Source organism: Hypomesus transpacificus, chromosome 10 (assembly GCF_021917145.1).
Source record: "Hypomesus transpacificus isolate Combined female chromosome 10, fHypTra1, whole genome shotgun sequence".
NCBI lineage: Eukaryota > Metazoa > Chordata > Actinopteri > Osmeriformes > Osmeridae > Hypomesus > Hypomesus transpacificus.
In genome coordinates, this window is record NC_061069.1 from 9,761,112 (window position 1) to 9,778,194 (window position 17,083).

At 45.7% G+C, this 17,083-nt stretch overlaps 3 protein-coding genes across 6 annotated transcripts; all 3 read right to left on the bottom strand.

Moving 5' to 3' along the window:
- Window positions 1–6,688: 6,688 nt before the first annotated feature.
- elovl8a (ELOVL fatty acid elongase 8a) lies at window positions 6,689–10,816 on the bottom strand. 2 transcript variants are annotated; one of them, XM_047027856.1, is made up of 9 exons: window positions 10,647–10,816; window positions 10,009–10,035; window positions 9,654–9,718; window positions 9,288–9,475; window positions 8,841–8,921; window positions 8,654–8,710; window positions 8,371–8,485; window positions 8,131–8,258; window positions 6,689–6,880 (listed from the first exon to the last, which is right to left on the bottom strand). In XM_047027856.1, exons 3-9 carry the CDS (start codon window positions 9,706–9,708, stop codon window positions 6,713–6,715), a joined length of 792 nt encoding a protein of 263 aa, XP_046883812.1. In that variant the 5' UTR covers window positions 9,709–9,718; window positions 10,009–10,035; window positions 10,647–10,816; the 3' UTR covers window positions 6,689–6,712. The 2 variants fall into 2 exon arrangements, with proteins under 2 accessions (XP_046883812.1, XP_046883811.1); XM_047027855.1 differs by lacking the exon at window positions 10,009–10,035.
- Window positions 10,817–10,936: 120 nt separating this feature from the next.
- selenop2 (selenoprotein P2) lies at window positions 10,937–13,557 on the bottom strand. Of its 3 annotated transcripts, XM_047027807.1 has the most exons (6): window positions 13,441–13,547; window positions 13,097–13,344; window positions 12,379–12,591; window positions 11,966–12,074; window positions 11,480–11,821; window positions 10,937–11,223 (listed from the first exon to the last, which is right to left on the bottom strand). In XM_047027807.1, the coding sequence occupies exons 1-5, from the start codon at window positions 13,441–13,443 to the stop codon at window positions 11,519–11,521; spliced, it is 876 nt and encodes a 291-aa protein (XP_046883763.1). In that variant the 5' UTR covers window positions 13,444–13,547; the 3' UTR covers window positions 10,937–11,223; window positions 11,480–11,518. The 3 variants fall into 3 exon arrangements, with proteins under 3 accessions (XP_046883763.1, XP_046883762.1, XP_046883764.1); XM_047027806.1 differs by having other exon boundaries at window positions 10,937–11,821; window positions 13,441–13,557; XM_047027808.1 differs by having other exon boundaries at window positions 10,937–11,821; window positions 13,525–13,551.
- A 722-nt stretch (window positions 13,558–14,279) lies between these two features.
- si:ch73-382f3.1 (uncharacterized protein LOC100151273 homolog) lies at window positions 14,280–17,011 on the bottom strand. The gene is made up of 4 exons (XM_047027614.1): window positions 16,627–17,011; window positions 16,207–16,363; window positions 15,832–16,004; window positions 14,280–15,386 (listed from the first exon to the last, which is right to left on the bottom strand). The coding sequence occupies exons 1-4, from the start codon at window positions 16,774–16,776 to the stop codon at window positions 15,003–15,005; spliced, it is 864 nt and encodes a 287-aa protein (XP_046883570.1). The 5' UTR covers window positions 16,777–17,011; the 3' UTR covers window positions 14,280–15,002.
- Window positions 17,012–17,083: the final 72 nt, after the last annotated feature.

Genomic DNA, 17,083 nt, shown 5'->3' on the forward strand with positions numbered 1-17,083 from the left:
GATAAGTGTGCAGCAGCATGGCACCAACTGTTTCGCCCAGTGCCAAAGTCTAAAACCATTTCTATCACAGCCTGGGATTCATGCTAGCCCCACTGGAAACAAACCCCTTTTCAATATCCCAGAGGATGTGAAGAGATTTGAAAGACTTCCTGTTTTACTGGGCACAAGTACGTGCACTTTGAAAGGAACCATTTTAAGTTTTAGGATAGAGGACTGAATGCTGCTATGGTGCGGTGCATCATTTGTACAGCTTATACAACCGTTCTCAATGGATTAAGTTGAAATCAGATTCATTTTATAGCAGGAGAAAAGCCTCATTGCTAATTGCCTTCCTTTTGGTTTGTAGAAAGAAGCTCGCCGGGAGAGAGCCACATGACTTCTTTGAGACACAAATAAATGCAGACAATGTGTACAATTAATGTAAGTTAAACTGTACAGGAGGACTAATTTCCCACTCTTTTCCCCCCTCAATCGCTCTTTTCAGAGACAAGAGAACTTTCAGCCAATTACCACTCCGTTACCATGGTTATTACAGATAATTCCAGGTTATTTATGCTCAGAGTGCCAATCAGGCAGCAGCCTCACCCCTTCATTATCTTAGCCAGGTTATTTTCTCTCCCAAACAGACAAGTGATTTAGCTGGCATGATTGTAATCACTATTGGGGCCCTGCAGTTCAAGCAGCCATTGCAAAATAGCAGGAAAAAGGTCTTGTCACTTTGAGCTGAGGCCTGATGTGAGGAGAGTGGAGTGGGTGTAGTTGGAGAGTTGGACCTCAGTCACATGACAAGGACTAACTCCAACAGAACATACTGTAATACCTTACTACTTCAAGCAATACTGGCCTTTGCTCAGCTTGCTAACACAGTCCTGTGTCCAGCTATGTGATCTGCTTGTCTCCGCTCTCTTTGCCTTACCGCCCAATTGGACGAGCAAGGGATCGAGACAAAGATAAGGTAACCAATCCGGTTTTGTTATTGGTCTGGGGCTGCCAATCAGGTGTTGTTTGTTTGACAAAGACATATTGCAGGGTGATTGCAGCATCACTGCTCAACCTGCATGGACCAATGGCACAACAAAAGCAACCATCTCTCATGATAATTGTCCAATCACACAGAGGTCTGATTGCGTTTGTTGATGCAACCACTGATGTGTGAAGCTCTTTTTTGTTCAAAACAACACTCCCCCACACACACACCCACAGTCTCGTCACACTCCCCTTCCTATACCTTGTCTCCAGGGGAAGACAGCCAGTGGTCGTCAAGGCCACCCCACCACCACTGTTGCAGCACTGGTTGGGTAAATTGATTCTTCTGATGTTTACTTTTCCTCCATCTTATTAATTAAGCCATAAATTAAGAGACGGACGGCTTTAAAGTTACTCTGTGGGGCTTTGGGAAGTAGCTGGTTAATTACCTGATTGTGTGCTTGGCTTGGAGCCATGGATTACAGAGGAGAGGAGAGTGGAGGAGTGGAGAGGAAGCAGAGGAGCGGAGAAGTGGGGAGAGAAGACGAGGGGAGGGGAGAGAACCCAGGCCGGTCGTTTCTCTGATGTTTTCTCCTGGCCATGAGAGGAATTGATTGCTGATTCAGACGGATATTGATGACTGGATGAATCACTGAGGAACAGGGGCAAGACTGACGATAAGAAGGGTCACAGTCATGACATTATCCCCTTGTAGGCCCCCTTGTTTGGTAGTCCCACTGACAACATGACATCAGTCAAATGCACACAGTCCGCCTGTCTGTCTGTCTGTCTCCATCTCTCTGACTGTCTCTGCTGTTCTTCTCAACAGGAAAAAAGTACATGTGATAGAATTCTGAATGAATTCCTCAGATTCACTGGTCGAAACTGATAAGGCGCCGAAAATTACAGACCCGAGTCAAGAAAGCGAGATAGAGAGAAAGAAGGACAGAACATCTAACATTATCTCCTGACTGCCATCCCTAGCTCTGTTCAAAATGCCGGTGACCACCATCCAATTAATCTGCTTCTCTAATCACTCAGTCCAATCACAGAAGACCTCCCTTCTCTCAATCACCACTGTCTTAGTATGCTACTCATCTTTCATGTGGGGAAAGGATAAGAAAGAAAAAGTGACAGAAAAGATTTAAAGGACAGATAAATAGCCTATATTTTTTCTTTTTCTGTACGCTAAAAAAGAAAACGGAGGATTTGTGGTGGATAAATGACGAAAAGCCCTTGATATGTAAATCAGAGCCCATTAATCACAGAAATTGGATAAAGATTCCCAACTGAGATTAAGAACAAGCTCTATTCTCACATGAGTGTCATGTTTAATAACCCTAGAACGCCATGGTAACTCAGGGTGGGGGTTGAGGTTGGGGGATCTGGTGATGAAGGAGGATTGCATGTGTTAGTTGACACAGAGACACTAGAATGTGGGGGTAGTGAGGTGAGAGAGAGAGAGAGAGAGAGAGAGAGAGAGAGAGAGAGAGAGAGAGAGAGAGAGAGAGAGAGAGAGAGAGAGAGAGAGAGAGAGAGAGAGATTAAAGAGAAAGAGAGAGAGAATGTGAGTAACTGAAGGTGGAAAGAGCAATGCAAAAGGAGAAAGGTATGTGAGAAGTTTCTCTGGGAGCAAGGCACAGTCCGTGATTAGCAGGACTATAAGTGTGCCCTCTGTGGTCCCAGATGGCATTGTCTCTGCTGCCACCTCTCTACAATCTGGGTACAGAGCTGCTCCATCTCTCTCTGTCTTCACACACACGCATGCATACATGCATACACACGAACACACACACACACACACACCCTGGAAGATTTTCTCACTTTTACACACACACAGTCCTTTCATTCATTCTTTGCAGTGGAAGAGAAGACGTGTTTTCATGGAAACAAAGGAGAGAACAGCAGTAGTGTAAATGTAATTGCTCTGTTGTCGTAATCTCCAGCATCTCAGGATTGATTCTGACAATCTTGTGGCCTTAGGGAGCCACACAACAGCCACACAGGACAACCAGGCCCTGCTTCCCTGCACCCCTGGAGCTCCACAAATTATGCCTGCATTAATATTTCATCTTATGAGAGGCCAGGGAATGCCCTGTGTGCAACAGCCTTTGTCTCTGTGTCAAGTGAAATATGTTAGGATGAGAGGGAAGCAGATCAGAGGAGGAGAGAAGGAGAGGGGAGGGGGGGAGGAGAGGAGAGCTGGATGCAACTAGAAGAAAATGTCAATGTTATTTTACATCAAATGTCTATCACTGAAACCCACAGACAGGGTTAAATATCCTGGCTAACTGGCATACCTGTTCCCAGTCAGGGTCAAATACAGGTCAGTGGTATGAGGTCCAGTGGTAGAGTACACAAGTGGTAAGATTGTCAAGCCTGCAGAACCTTAAAATGACCTTTTGTGCTAGGCAGTCATTTATAAAAACATGCTTTTTTGTTCCTCTGAGAACTGAACACAAAATATTGTCAGCACTGTTTGATGTGAAATGTGTGCAAAATGTATTAAAGCATAAAGGAGCAAGCAGAAGAACAGCTTTAGTTTTGTTGGACTGCAAACAGACTGATATTTGTTGTAATATCCCTTTATAGCAGGGAGCCAATCCCTTCAGGGCTCAGCATGGTCAGGTGGCTCACTAGAGGGCAGTGAGGAGAGCCATTGGATGAGGGATATTCCTCTATACAAGCTAGTGTTTAAATCCCCTCTGCAGCACATTTGCATCGACAATAGCTCTCATTAACAGTGCTGCACCCAAACCGCTGAAGAAGACGAGGACTACAATGTCGAGTTGGTTACTGAGCCTAACCGTCCCTCCAAGACTATTCTGTGCTAGCCCTTGTGATGGACAAAGAAAGCCACAAATCTATCTTATCCACCTCCATGGACAAATGGTCTGGCCGAGTGGCATTGATACAGGGTCATTGGGCTCATCTCACTGTGGTGTAATTGGGGGGTGTCTGAGACAGATGGCAACCCCCCCCCCCCCCCAACCCAAACAAAGGGCCAAGCCGTGACACAATGCTGGTGCTCGTCCTACGAAAGACAGACGATCCGTCAATGAGTGATGAGCTTTGACATGTCAAACTCAATCTGAAGTTTCTACAGTCATTTGTATGTGCTTGTCCTTTTGTCCTTCGTTTCTCTCTCTCTCTCTCTCTCTCTCTCTCTCTCTCTCTCTCTCTCTCTGCAGCCCACTGAGAATGGAATCCACAGAATAGGAGGGTCGGAGGCTACAATAGGAGGATTGGAGGCAACACTGTACAGAAGGCCTTGGCGTTGGGCTCCATGCAGGCTGCTGTTCGTTGTGCATTTGTGCTTCAGAATGCTTTTCACTGTCTCGCTTTGTCTGCAGCACTTGAGATTTTGGACTCAAGTCCAAAAATCTTCCGGTGTAGTTTGTGTTGAGTCCTTCGATATATGTATAAAACTGCCTCTGACGAGAAACCAAATGGTTAACACTTCATGTCCCATCTCTGCCTCTCCCACTTACGTGTAGACCTCATTTCAACACGTTCAGCAGCTCCTTTCAGCGGCCCTCCCTCCCCGCGGTCGAATCGGCGGCTTCAAGAGAGGTGCTGATTGGCCAACTGAAACAAGAGGCTGGGGATGAGAGTGCCTGCGGAGATTGCTCACCCTCTTGTTAACCCTCTTTGTGGTGAAACCAGTGTGTTCACCTTCAAGCACTCTCCCTGGCCCCCCTCCTCCCCCTGGTCCTCGCTCCCCAGCCCCTCTCACTGACTGTATGATTACAGCCCGGGTCGAGCCAGGAGAGGGCTCAGCCTCCCCTTTAAGTGATTACAAATTACAGTCTACGGATAAGGGTAGCACTTGGGGTTACCGCGGAAACCAACAGACCAACATGGACCGGGTCCCATCTCGACTTTTGGACAGTTGATGTTTCTTTGTCTCTGGACTGTGAAGGTGAGGAGGCCTTGTTGATCCCACATGTGTTTGCTTGTCCGGCAGGGGGATATGTCTGGGGGAAGTATCGTGGTCGGTTTCATGTGGGTGGTTGTTAGATACTGGCAGAATAATGTGATCCAGTCTACTTCACAGCAGAAAGGAGGAGAGATGCAGGCGGGCTGAAGGGGCCTCTTCTGCTGGCATCCCCTCCAACCTGAGGCGGATTGCTTGCAGGAGGAGGACTGGGAGTCTTCCTCTGGAGCTGTTAGTGTCTCGCTGGAGAAACGAGCCCTCATCAGCACGATGCTGTGACTGCACGCCCAAGAGCAGCGCTGTGGATCCCAGTCAAGTGACAAGTCAGAATGTCCTTTTTGGCAGTCGGCTAGTCAGAGAGAGAGAGAGAGGAGAGAGAGAGAGAGAGGAGAGAGAGAGAGAGAGAGAGAGAGAGAGAGAGAGTGATGAGAGAGAGAGAGAGAGAGAGAGAGAGAGAGAGAGAGAGAGAGAGAGAGAGAGAGAGGGGGGAGGAGGGAGGGATGGGGGGGAGAGAATTGAGAGAAGGAGTGTGACAGCAGTGTACTAGCCAGCAGCATATGGTGAGTAACACCAGCCAGCTGTAACTAGGGGAGTCATTCACACACAGCCTACACGCTACACGTGGGCCACAAAGGCCCCCAGTGTCACCCTGGTCCTGACAGGCCTCCTGAAGACGTCAGGGGCCTGGTTCCACTGTGCTGGGAGAATGTGGAGCTGCTCTTTAACTAGACAGCTGCCAGGCCTGCCATTCAGGCCAGCAGGAGAATGCACTAGCGGACAGTGGCTCTGTGACACTGCAGGCCTCTGCGTCATGGCCAGGCCAGCGAGAACGGAGAGATCTGGGCCAAGGGTGAGAGAGGAGGAGAATCTACCCTCTCTGACACGCATTGCTTTTTAATCCAGTGCCAACTGCCTGTCTGCATGAAAGCGGAGCGATCGTTGGCGAATGGTATTTCGCGTGGAAGGGGTTTGGAACGGTCTAGAGATGAGGCGTTCCTGTGCTACGAAGCTGTCAGACCGTGAGGTTTCAGGTTCATCGGGTGACCGTGACTCTGGAGGAGTCCACCCCTTTGAAGTGTGTTCCTTTATACCTTCACAGAACACTGGAGGATGTTAAGAACTATATACATGCATGTCTGTCTAGTCCATTCTCGCACAAGTCTAGTGCTTTCCAGTCCATAAGTAGGAGTGAATTACAGAACGAGGCTGGAGAATGGGAGTGCAGCCAAAGATAAGGACAGAGTCGTCACAGTGGGAGGAGCTCAGGCCCTCTAAGGACACTGCCAGCTGGCTGGTGATTGGTAGAGCCCCAGCCAATGGCTCTCTGAGACAAATGAGGTGTCATGGTGGGAGATTAGATAGATAAGTGGAGAGGAGGAGGAGAGAGGAGGAGGAGGCCTGTCCGGGTTTATTTCAATTTGGCAGAGTCGCCAGAGCGTGGCTTGGACTTCATCCCTAATGACTAGAGGGGGATGGGAAGAGAGAATGGAAGATGTGAGTGAGTGAGTGAGTGAGTGTGTGTGAGTGTGCGTGTGCGGGTGTGTGTGTGTGAGTGCGGGTGTGTGTGCAATGCGTGTGTGTGGGTGAGTCTGCTGGTTCGACATCAAGAACAAAACCAAATGTGTATGTACGTATGTGTGAGTGTGTGTGTTTGCTTAGATTATAGGAAGGGCTAAATCAGAGGCTTAGACGACATGCAGATAAAGCAGCCGGAAAACAACAGCTTTACTGAGACACTCGATAAATATAGAAAAAAACACGACACACATAGTAAAGACAAATAAGTATCCATTTGCTCTCTTCTCTCCCTTATATCTTCTTGGCCTTCTTGGCGAGGTAACTTTGGTAGTAGAAGTTGCTGAAAAGAGCGATGAGGCTGAGGGAGTAAGCAAACACCACAGCATTCATGGAGTCTGGGAAGTCACAGTCAGTGAAGAGGTTGTAGGTGGTGTGGATCGTCACAATGAGGAACTGGAGCTGAGTGAAAAGAGAGGACCACGTTTTGTTTAAACTCACACACAGAGAAACATCAGTGCACAAAGGTTATGGTGAAATACGTATTGGTTTTTGCTGTTGTTGGGAAACTTGTCTAACCTAGATTCAGGCACATTTAAAAATTGTTCTTCAAGTCACAAACAGGTAGAAGTCACAAACAGAGTAAGATGATGATTTCACAGCAGATAAGCCTCAATGGCAGTTGGTTCACTCTAGGCCTTTTCAGAACAAAACACTCAACCTGACACACGTTGTCATCAGACTCTGATCAGAGTTGGGGCAGCAGCCTAACAAACAACTGTGTAGTTGTGTGAGTCAGCAGAGTTAATGGGAAATACATATGGTGCCATTGTCTGTCTGGAGAGAACCTTAATCGCCTATGCGATTTAAAATCCTGATTAGAGTCAAAGCCTGTTTGGATTCAAATCATTGCTCCGCACCCACCTTCAGTTTTCAAAAAAAAAAATAGTATAGACACTAGAAAACTTAACTCTCAACTCTCCTATATCGTAAGATAAAATATTTGACTTTGCTTTCAGTCAAATAAGGAACTATATATATGAGGGCATGATAATTACGAGAGACAATGGATTATTCTAATCTGGATTAGATGTTCAGTTAAAACTGTCATCAGGTCCTTCCAGATGGGGGTTTCATTTGAGGCCGAGGCTCAACAGGCTCTCCAGGGTCCAGGCCTGGGGTTGTGGTTAAGGCCAGGCCAGGCCAGGCCCAGGTCAGAAGGGGGGCAGGGTGGGTAAGAGCTATATAGCTCTGATGCTGATTATCTCCCTGACTAACCCTGTTAACTGCCCTGCTATTGTCCTATCCTACCAACGCTTAATTAGAGAGCTTCAGGCACTGAGGGGTTAAAGCAGTTTGAGTTCCATGGGTTTATAGTTGTTAGGGCTCAGTCAATTAGACAAGCCTTGGTTGTATTAAGTGTGACAATGTTGATAGACATCAACTGGACAGGATTATATTTTTAGTTAGGGTATTGTTAAATCAATCCGTTGATGACAACATAATTCTCCCAGTCCAGTCTCCCCCAGTCCAGGGTTTTCCCTACAGAACTGAATATGTGGGATGGGTTGGACTAAAAGTGCGGAGATATAGATATATAGCTTTCTTTGTCCAAGATAAGGCCTAATCTTTGTGTGGGAGTATATACTGTGTGTGTGTTCCTGTGTGTGCCTGCATGTGTGTGTGTGTGTGTGTGTGTGTGTGTGTCTCACCAGCTGCAGGGAGGTCAGGTAACGTTTCCACCACAGGAACTTGTGCATGTGAGGACCCACAGCAGCCAGTCCATAGTACAGGTACATCACCACATGGACTAGAGAGTTGATCTGGCCTATGAGGAAGGCTGGGCAGACAAACACACACAAATACAAAGATGTATTATCATACAGTAGTGTAAAAACACAGAAACACACACACAAACACGCACAAAAACAATGACCAGCTAGGATACGCACACTGGCCCCCGGCCACATATTTGACTCCAGCCCACCAGTTGAATATCATGGTGCCATGATGGTAGACATGCAGGAATGTCAGTTGGCTGTTCTTCTTCCTCAGGATGAAGAACACCTGGAAAACACTCACACACACACACACACACACGCACGCACACACACCCACACACACATACTATCAACAGGCAAAAGTGCTTAGTGCAGCTTTCTGCAATCTCATCTGGAACACAGATGACCCCGGTTGGAAGCCTCTGGGTTCCTCTTGGTGTGGATATATACTCACTGTGTCACTGAGCTCAATTACTTTGGAGAAATAGAACCACCAGCACACCTTGGCCATCTGGCACACACAGGAGCCGGAACACAGGAACACACACACACACACACAAAGAAGATACATCTCAATGAGCTGTTTGAACTAAGATGGACAATGGTGAGCTTTGATGTTGACGTGAGCCTGTTGTAGTTACTCTCATTGCCAGCGGGCTGTGACTGTAGTCAACAGGTTGACAAAGCAAACTGTAGTTGGCCAACCAGGCGGACACTGTGAACTGAGAAAGGGAGATAAATAGACAGAAAGAAAGAGAAGGAGAGAGCAGGTGAGAGAGATGGGGAGAGAGAGAAAGAGAGAGAGAGAGAGAGAGAGAGAGAGAGAGAGAGAGAGAGAGAGAGAGAGAGAGAGAGAGAGAGAGAGAGAGAGAGAGAGAGAGAGAGAGAGAGAAAGAGAGAGAGAGAGAGAGAAGTAAATGAAAAAGAAACCCATCTCTAATTGTAAGCATATATACTCCTCCACCCACCCAGGTCTTTCTTTACATTTATTTACAAGGTGGTTAGATAGTTGTTAGTAAATCAATTTCTAGATAGGCTGGAAAGTTGGATGGAGATGAAGATAACAGGTAACAGATCATTTTGAATACCTCATAGAACATGTAAGCTGACAGGCAGACCATGGCGAAGTTGTAAACAATTAGCACAGGCTTCAGTTTGACTGGCTGTCTGTGTTCCATGAGTTTAGGTCCCGTCCATATGAGCAGCAGATAACACAGGAAGATGCAGCTGATTGGCAGAGGGGAGTACACCAGCAACCAGCCATCCGTTCTCCTGTCTAAAACCCACACAAGAAAGACAACTATGGGACCAGCTAGAGCAGGAGATATACTGGCGAGACTCTCTCAAAAATATTATTCTCCAGAGCAAGAACAACTTTTTTTATTTTAAACATTGAGGACATATTTCAGAAATGTATGGTGCTTTTATTTGTGTTTATTGGTTCCTCAGCCTACCTCCATTCTCTAGTACTCCTTGGTAGAAGAGCTTGATATTCTGCCATGTGGCCATTTGAGAAAACCTGCAACCATCAATTAAATGCGATTTCTTTACTCACAGTGGACAGCATTTTAAAAAGTAAGACGATGCTGCCATCTATCGATTAAATGGTGCATAATGCTTTTGAGCAACAGACGCACTATTTGGTCAGAAGTGTTGGGTGGCTCAGGATGGCTGTATGATAACATGGGACACCGTTTAACCCTTGTGCTGCCTTCGGGTCACATGACCCAAATGTTCATAACGAACCATCTTTGTGATTACGCAATTTTACCCAATACAAAAAACAAATACAATTTTTTTTTTTTTTACCTTCGCAATGTGGGGGTCTGAGACAGCCTAACGGTTAAAAGAAAATGATTCACTTTAATTTTTGTATGCAGTCAGATTGTCGCAATACGACGGTGGGTCACAATGACTGATGGGTCAGGATGACCTGGGGGGTATTCCAGAAAGCAGTTTATGTGACATATCCCCCCCCCCCCCCCCCCCCCGAAGATAACACAAGAAGTCAACCAATGTTGGTTAAGCTAAGTAAGCTACTTTATCTTCTTGCTTCAGGATTTAGAAAATCCCTTACACTAAAGACTCGCCCTACAACAAACGTTACATCAGAGACAACGAAACGTTTACCAAACTGCGTAAATAATAGTAGTCTACCTGAACTGAAGAGTAAATATTACAAGTATAGCCTATATATTGATTTAACTTTTAACCTTTCATTCTATTAAAGGTTACATTAAAAAAAACGTCCCTTTTGTGTTATTAGTGTTTTTAATTTAATGTAGGATACTCCTAGAAATGTTAAACACAACGTAGGCTATTAATACATTTGCGTCTATCAAAATATTAAAGCAAACATGCGCTTACATTTTCTATAGGCTACTCAGGCTACACTCATCCTACTTGGATAACATGCTGTCGATACTATGCTATGGTTATTCACTTACTTCCAAAACGAAGGTGACCCGATCCTCGCTTAATTAAAATCAGACCAGTTATTGATCAGAATAAAGTTATCTCCGTTGTTCCACCACAGACTTGCTATTGTTGTTGAATGGAGGATGTAACGGTGATGAGACGTCTCTACCCGACATCCTACACCGAACTTCTATGTCCACCTGCTGGACATCGTGCCATCGTTTGGTGTTAACTGAGGGAGGCAGTAAAGCTTGCAACAACAAAAAAATGTGGGTGAATATGCATTGTTTAATTAACAGTTTCAACACAATGTTGCCTCATCCATTCATAATTTATGATTTTCTCAAGTTTATTGGAACACACATACACACACTCCACTAATAAAGTATTATCCAAGCAGACCACAACATTTTGCGACAGTTGACATGGTTTGTATGCACTTTTCCCCAAATGTGTGGGGGTTTAAAACAGACCCAAGTCATGTCCTTTTTTCAAATCATTCTCCCAGTGTCCCAGTCCTGGCTGGGTGACGGTCAGGCCTGGTCTCTCGTGCAAACCATCCGTCTGCAGGCACCTCTCTGTGGTTTGACCCACAAACTTCATCAACTGCACAAGAGAGACCGTGTCACCTCACCACATGGAGGAACTGGTGGACATTACCGGTGGCTAAACAACTCCATATCCAGTTCTGTTCTTAGATCACATTTCCACGTATCAAATTACCAAAAGTCAACACTGACGGTGAGAAGATACACAAAACACCTGTTGTTGAGAAGTCCCTGACTAACTGAAATATTAAAATAATATGGTAATACGTGCAGATACATCACGTTGATTTCCAATTAATTTACATATTACATACGCCTGATGCTGCAGTTACTCCAGGTCAGTGAAAAGTCTTCTAATTTAAGACTTGCTGCATGTCACTGTGAGAGCCATGATGTTGACTGTGCTGTTGATGATGATGAGGATGATGATGATGAATGTGGGGTGCGTTACCCCCCTCGTCTGCCACGGAGACATTGGAATGCACATCTACACCTGGAGCAGCACTGTTGAGACTTGTGGGTACTGTAGTCCTGACTGTGATAGGGTTTGTAAGGTTGTCATTCTCAATGAAGCCACTTATCTCTGTGCTGCTCGTCGTGTCATTGCTCTGGGTGTTGTTCCCACGACGACTTGACATTATCGAAAGGAAGTCCTTCTGCCAATGGTGTGACATTACATACCATAGAAATGCAATGTTAGAAATCAACTGGAAGATGCTATCCGATCCCACATGCGAGACCGTAGCCCAGATGAGGTTTTCTTATAGAATTCTACTCTATGTGTGTGTAGGTCTACTCACAGTACAGTTGCAGATGTCTTTTTGGTAGGTGGCTCTGACTGCTGCCTCCACATAGGGGTAGTGGAGATAACTGTATGGCAGGACAATGTGGAACGTTAACCGTCCACACCTGGGAGAGAAACAAACGGGACAAGGAGGGAAGAGGAAAATACAAGACCTTTTAGGCTCATGTTGTAAAATATCAACTCAAAGATGCATACATAACATTCAACTGGTAAATGTCCAAAGTGGAGCAGAAGTGGGGTCCAGGCCGACCTGTCATAGACCAGGAAGTCATCAAGCCTACCTGTCATAGACCAGGAAGTCATCAGGACCACCTTGACATTATCTTTTATTGTTTTTACTGTACAGCACTTTGTGTTTCACTTTGGATCCTAAAGTGCTTCATAAAAAAAAATTGCTTGCTTGCTTACCTGTCATAGACCAGGAAGTCATCCTTGTCTCCGCTCAGGGCCTCCCACACGTCGTCCTGGAGGGGGGACTGTTGGTAGACGGGCATGCCGGGGGGCGCTCTCCTCTTCAGCTCCCAGTACATGGCTCTGGACTGGGCGTCCTGCTCGTTCACAATCAGGAACGACACACCTGTCATGTTGCTGCGCAGCACGCGCTCACGCAGACCCCCGAGTCTGGACAGGACCACACATCTCATCGTCATCTTCATCTCATTTAGCAGACGCTCTTATCCAGATCAACTTACAGTAAGTACAGGGACATTCTCCCTGAGGCAAGTAGGGTGAAGTGCCTTGCCCAAGGACACAACGTTAAATTGAATGGCCAGGACTCGAACCGGCAACCTTCTGATTAATAGCCCGATTCTCTAACCGCTCAGCCATCCGACTGATGATTCTAAATCAGTTGGTGTTTTTAGAACTAAATGGTGATCTATCATCAATATGAAACCATACTTGACATGCTTATATATCTGCATCTATGCAAAACATCCCCATGGTTGCTTCTTAAGTCCTTGTCTACTGCTCTCTGACAAGCCTATGATTCCATGATAATCACTAGTTTATGAAGATAGCCTCCCCTTATCTCAAACATAGCCTTTCCAAACATTACATCATAGTCTTTAACTTTTTCAAATCATTGTAAATAAACAAAAATCCGTTCAGACCCTTTCTCTCTTACTTGGAGGCCTGAATGAGACAGAAGTGTCAGCTGGCCTTCAGCAGAGCTACTATGACTACATCTCCCAGCAGCCCCTCCATAGGGCTCTGTCCTTGGACCTTCCAGTGAGGCGCAGGCTTGCAGATGCTGGAGGTGTTGCTGTCGCGTTCCAGGAACAGGTGCGATGCCCAGAGCAGCCCTGGCAGGGCTGCCCACAGCCACAGAACCAGGACACCCCACATCGTCTCTCGTGTCCTCCTAAGCTTTACCTGAGGAACACATCCAGGAGTTACAGTACATTCAATGTATCTCTACCAAACCCCTAAGTGTTCATTCTAAATGACAGTGCTCACGGTCACTCGTACCATGTCTCCTTAAAGGATTTTACGCTATAAATACCACATGGTACGGATGAAGCATTGGCTTGATGAGAATGTAGAGTGAATAACCTCTTGGTCCAGTTTCACCCCCTTCCTCTCAGTGACTCAAACAGCTCAGTCCTGTTTTTAAGCTGGAGTTTAAGCAGGACTGCCCCCAAACAAACAGGCTAAACCAATCTGTTGAGGCTGCAAGTTATTGTGAAACCAATGTAGTCAATACAACGATGCCCCACAGGTTAAGTGTGCTCTTCAGCAGAAAGGAAAGGTGTACATTAACCAATAAAAGTGCCAACATTATTAGTATTTAATAAAATGCATATCATGTCAACTCTACGCATTTAGCCCAGCAGAGAGCCCATTTATATATTTTTATACTTCAATAAAACCATTTCATAAGGTAATCAGTCGATGTTTACACTACCTGATGGGGTGATAGTGACTACCGTTAAGCAAAGTTTAGGCCATGTCCAAAAGGGTCAGGGTTGCTGTTGCAGTAGGGGGTGGACAAACATGGGACAAATTCTTCATTGTTGGCAGCTAGCCAGAGTGATTTCGATCCTTCAATATGTGGAAATTCAAGAGAGTTCCTGCCCACGCTGCTCTCTCCAGTTAGGCTTAATGGAACCAGACCAGTGATGAGTTCACTGGATGTTGATTTGCATCATAAAAACAAAAGGCAATCAATTATAATGAGTGGGTGGTACTTTGATCCGGTCAAAGTACAGACGAGGATGTCTGTGGTGCACATTCCATGAACAGTGACTTCACTCTCACTCACTTCCTCTACAGGTATTTTAAACACATCACAACACATTTGATATAGGCCTTTATTCTTTTACACAGTGACTGTGTTCATCAAGGTATATTACATGAGTTCTAAAGTCCCTTTAACTGTGTGAACAAGATGAAGAAGTAGATACAATTGATCCAACTAGCATGAGGGTTGTTTTTGCAACCCGCTTCCCCCCCAACAGAGGAGAGGAGTGCTTGCACATGGTTACTATAGAAACCAACCAAACCCGTCCTAAAACGAATCTGAACTTTGACATGAATGCCATCGAACTCTCCCCTCCTTGTGAATGGGGTCCCTTCAGATCACCCTATGAACATGTGCTGATCTGATAACCTTGTGTTTGATAAAGCACAGTTGTGGAAGGGGTACAGGGTGTACGGCTGGCACCTTTACAGACTTCACTTTAAGCACTTTGAAGCAAAATGAGGAAGGTTTTTGTTTCATTCACATACTTATGAGTGTGAAACCAAACCTGAAGCAAATCCCTCGTAGAACAGAGGACACCAGCACACCACGCAGCCAGCCACCACATGACCTCATCACCCAGCAGTCCAACTTAGGCCGGCTACGTCGTCATGGCATCCTGTGCATTTGCAGCAAATGAAAATACACATCACGGCAAAGCTCAAGTCTCTCAGGAGGGTGACCGGGCTGTGGAAGCCACAGGTCACCGACTGCCTGGTGTGGAAGGGTAACGCCTGTGCCTTCTGTGGCAGTAGGAATGAGGAGGAGAAGTCAAGGTCAACTGTGCGGATCAGGACATGACTCCTAGTAGCTCCTCGTCATTGTCCCCATCTTCCTCCCCCTCTGGGCTGTCGCAGGACGTCATGAGGCCCAGTCCCAGCTCCGCCAGCTCCTCGCAGCTCATCGCCGTGGTGACCATGATCTTGGTCTCCAGGCGGTTACACAGTGTCCTGTAGGAGGGGAGTGGGTAGCCCATCTCTCGCAGGAACTCGTAGCCCTTGGTGCCCACGGCGCAGCGGATCTTCCGGGCCTTCAGCACGGTCTCTGGAGACCAGACAGCACGCCGCGAGCGCTTGGTCAACGACAGGGCCCGGATCTGGTCCTCGTACAGAAAGTTCTGGAGGCCCTTCTCAATCTTGTCTAGTCTGTAGAGGCGCTTCTTCATGTCCTCTGCCTGGAACACAACAGGTATGATTGAATGGATTTTTAGGTTACAACAAACGTGTTTTTGGTTTTCTCTAGATAGTTCTACATTCGTAGTCTGAGTGTAGAACCATCTAGATCTGGCAGGTGGGTCTGGTCACCCTTCCACTTGAAGCGATTTTCCTTTGACCAGAATCTGGTCGGGCCAATCACAACAGTTAAACCAGCCCATATCAGGTGATCTGGTGGAAGAGAAATGTTTAAATGAAACAACCAACATGTTTTGTTGCTCTGATTTGTTGTATCAATCCAGTTCCATTTTGAGGCATTTTGGTCTGAGCCCGTTCATAATGCTCCTTAGAAATCGGAAATGAAATGGAGAGGATCAAGACCCCTTCGTGCTACAATGCTATGAATGTTTGTCAGCATTACATTACAGTCAACGACAACAGTTCAGTTTGGTAGCATGTGCACACCTCTCTCTGCAGTCTGGCTGTATGCTGCATCTCCTGCTCCAGCTGTTTCTTGTACATTTGACACTTGGTACAGGGGTGCTCCAACTCCTCCATGTCTGCATCCTCATCCTCCATCCCTGGCAGAGGCTGACGCCTGGCATAGCCATGGTCTCCCACATTCAGATCTCTTTCAACTAGAATGACAGGACAGAATGACTTTCACATACACTCACACACAAGGCAAATTATAAATATTGATATATACTGTTATTTATTTTTGTATGATTCCCAATCCATATAAGCAACCATTTCAGTTTACAGTCAAGAATTGATATTACTAATTCTGGTTTAAAAAGTTTTAAATGTGTTAGAAAAAATGTGTTGTAGTATGCATACCTGGCTCTGGTTTCAATGGCAACAGAATCTGAGGAGTGGCGATGGGATAAGGTGGGTCTCTAACACTAAATAAAGTGGGAATAGCGTTAGGTTTCAGCTTCTTTCCCCCTGCTGGCGACCTGGCTATTTCTTCAAACTGGCTGGGCTCAAAATGGTCCTGAAAAAAAATTGCGCAAAACATCAGTTCATAAACAAGGGGTACTTTGGAATCACATGGAAGAAACTGCGCTGCTTGCATGCAATGGAACCAGTCGAGCTACTTCTTACAGTCAGTTCAACTCAATGAAGACAACATAGTCAATGTAAAACACTGTAGCTTTTGGAGCGTTATCGTTGTTAGCTAGGAAACTGTTTTGCTGCTCAGTATTGTACTTGGCTGGCTAAAAAAGTTACTCATACTGCTGTCCATTGAAACTTTACCTGACACAATCTGGAGTGTGGAGTGGGTACAAAATCACGCCGACAGTTCACCAGCCATTTCTTCTTTCGAACAGGATCTTTGGGAAAACGAAATAGTTGTTTCCCAATGGTTGTTGAGTTCGAGCAGTTTGGAGCTGAACATCCACCCATAACTAGCAGCAAGCTAGCTTGCCTAACGTTAAAATTAGCAGAACTTTTCAGTTGTTATGAGAGGACAACAACAAAATACAATAAATATGTAGATGAAACAAGAATATGTAGTGGAAATATAGCTATGCCTTGATGTCCTTCCTGTAAACGTTTTAAAATTAAAACATTTATTTACAAAACGTTTCTGACTTTGTTTGAGCCAAAATGGCGCACTTGGCCTTAACCGTTGAGCTTACCGACGCAATAAGCACAGTATGTCCAAATACTGCCTTTGTAGAATTCGATTTTTAAGAGAATAATAGGAAAT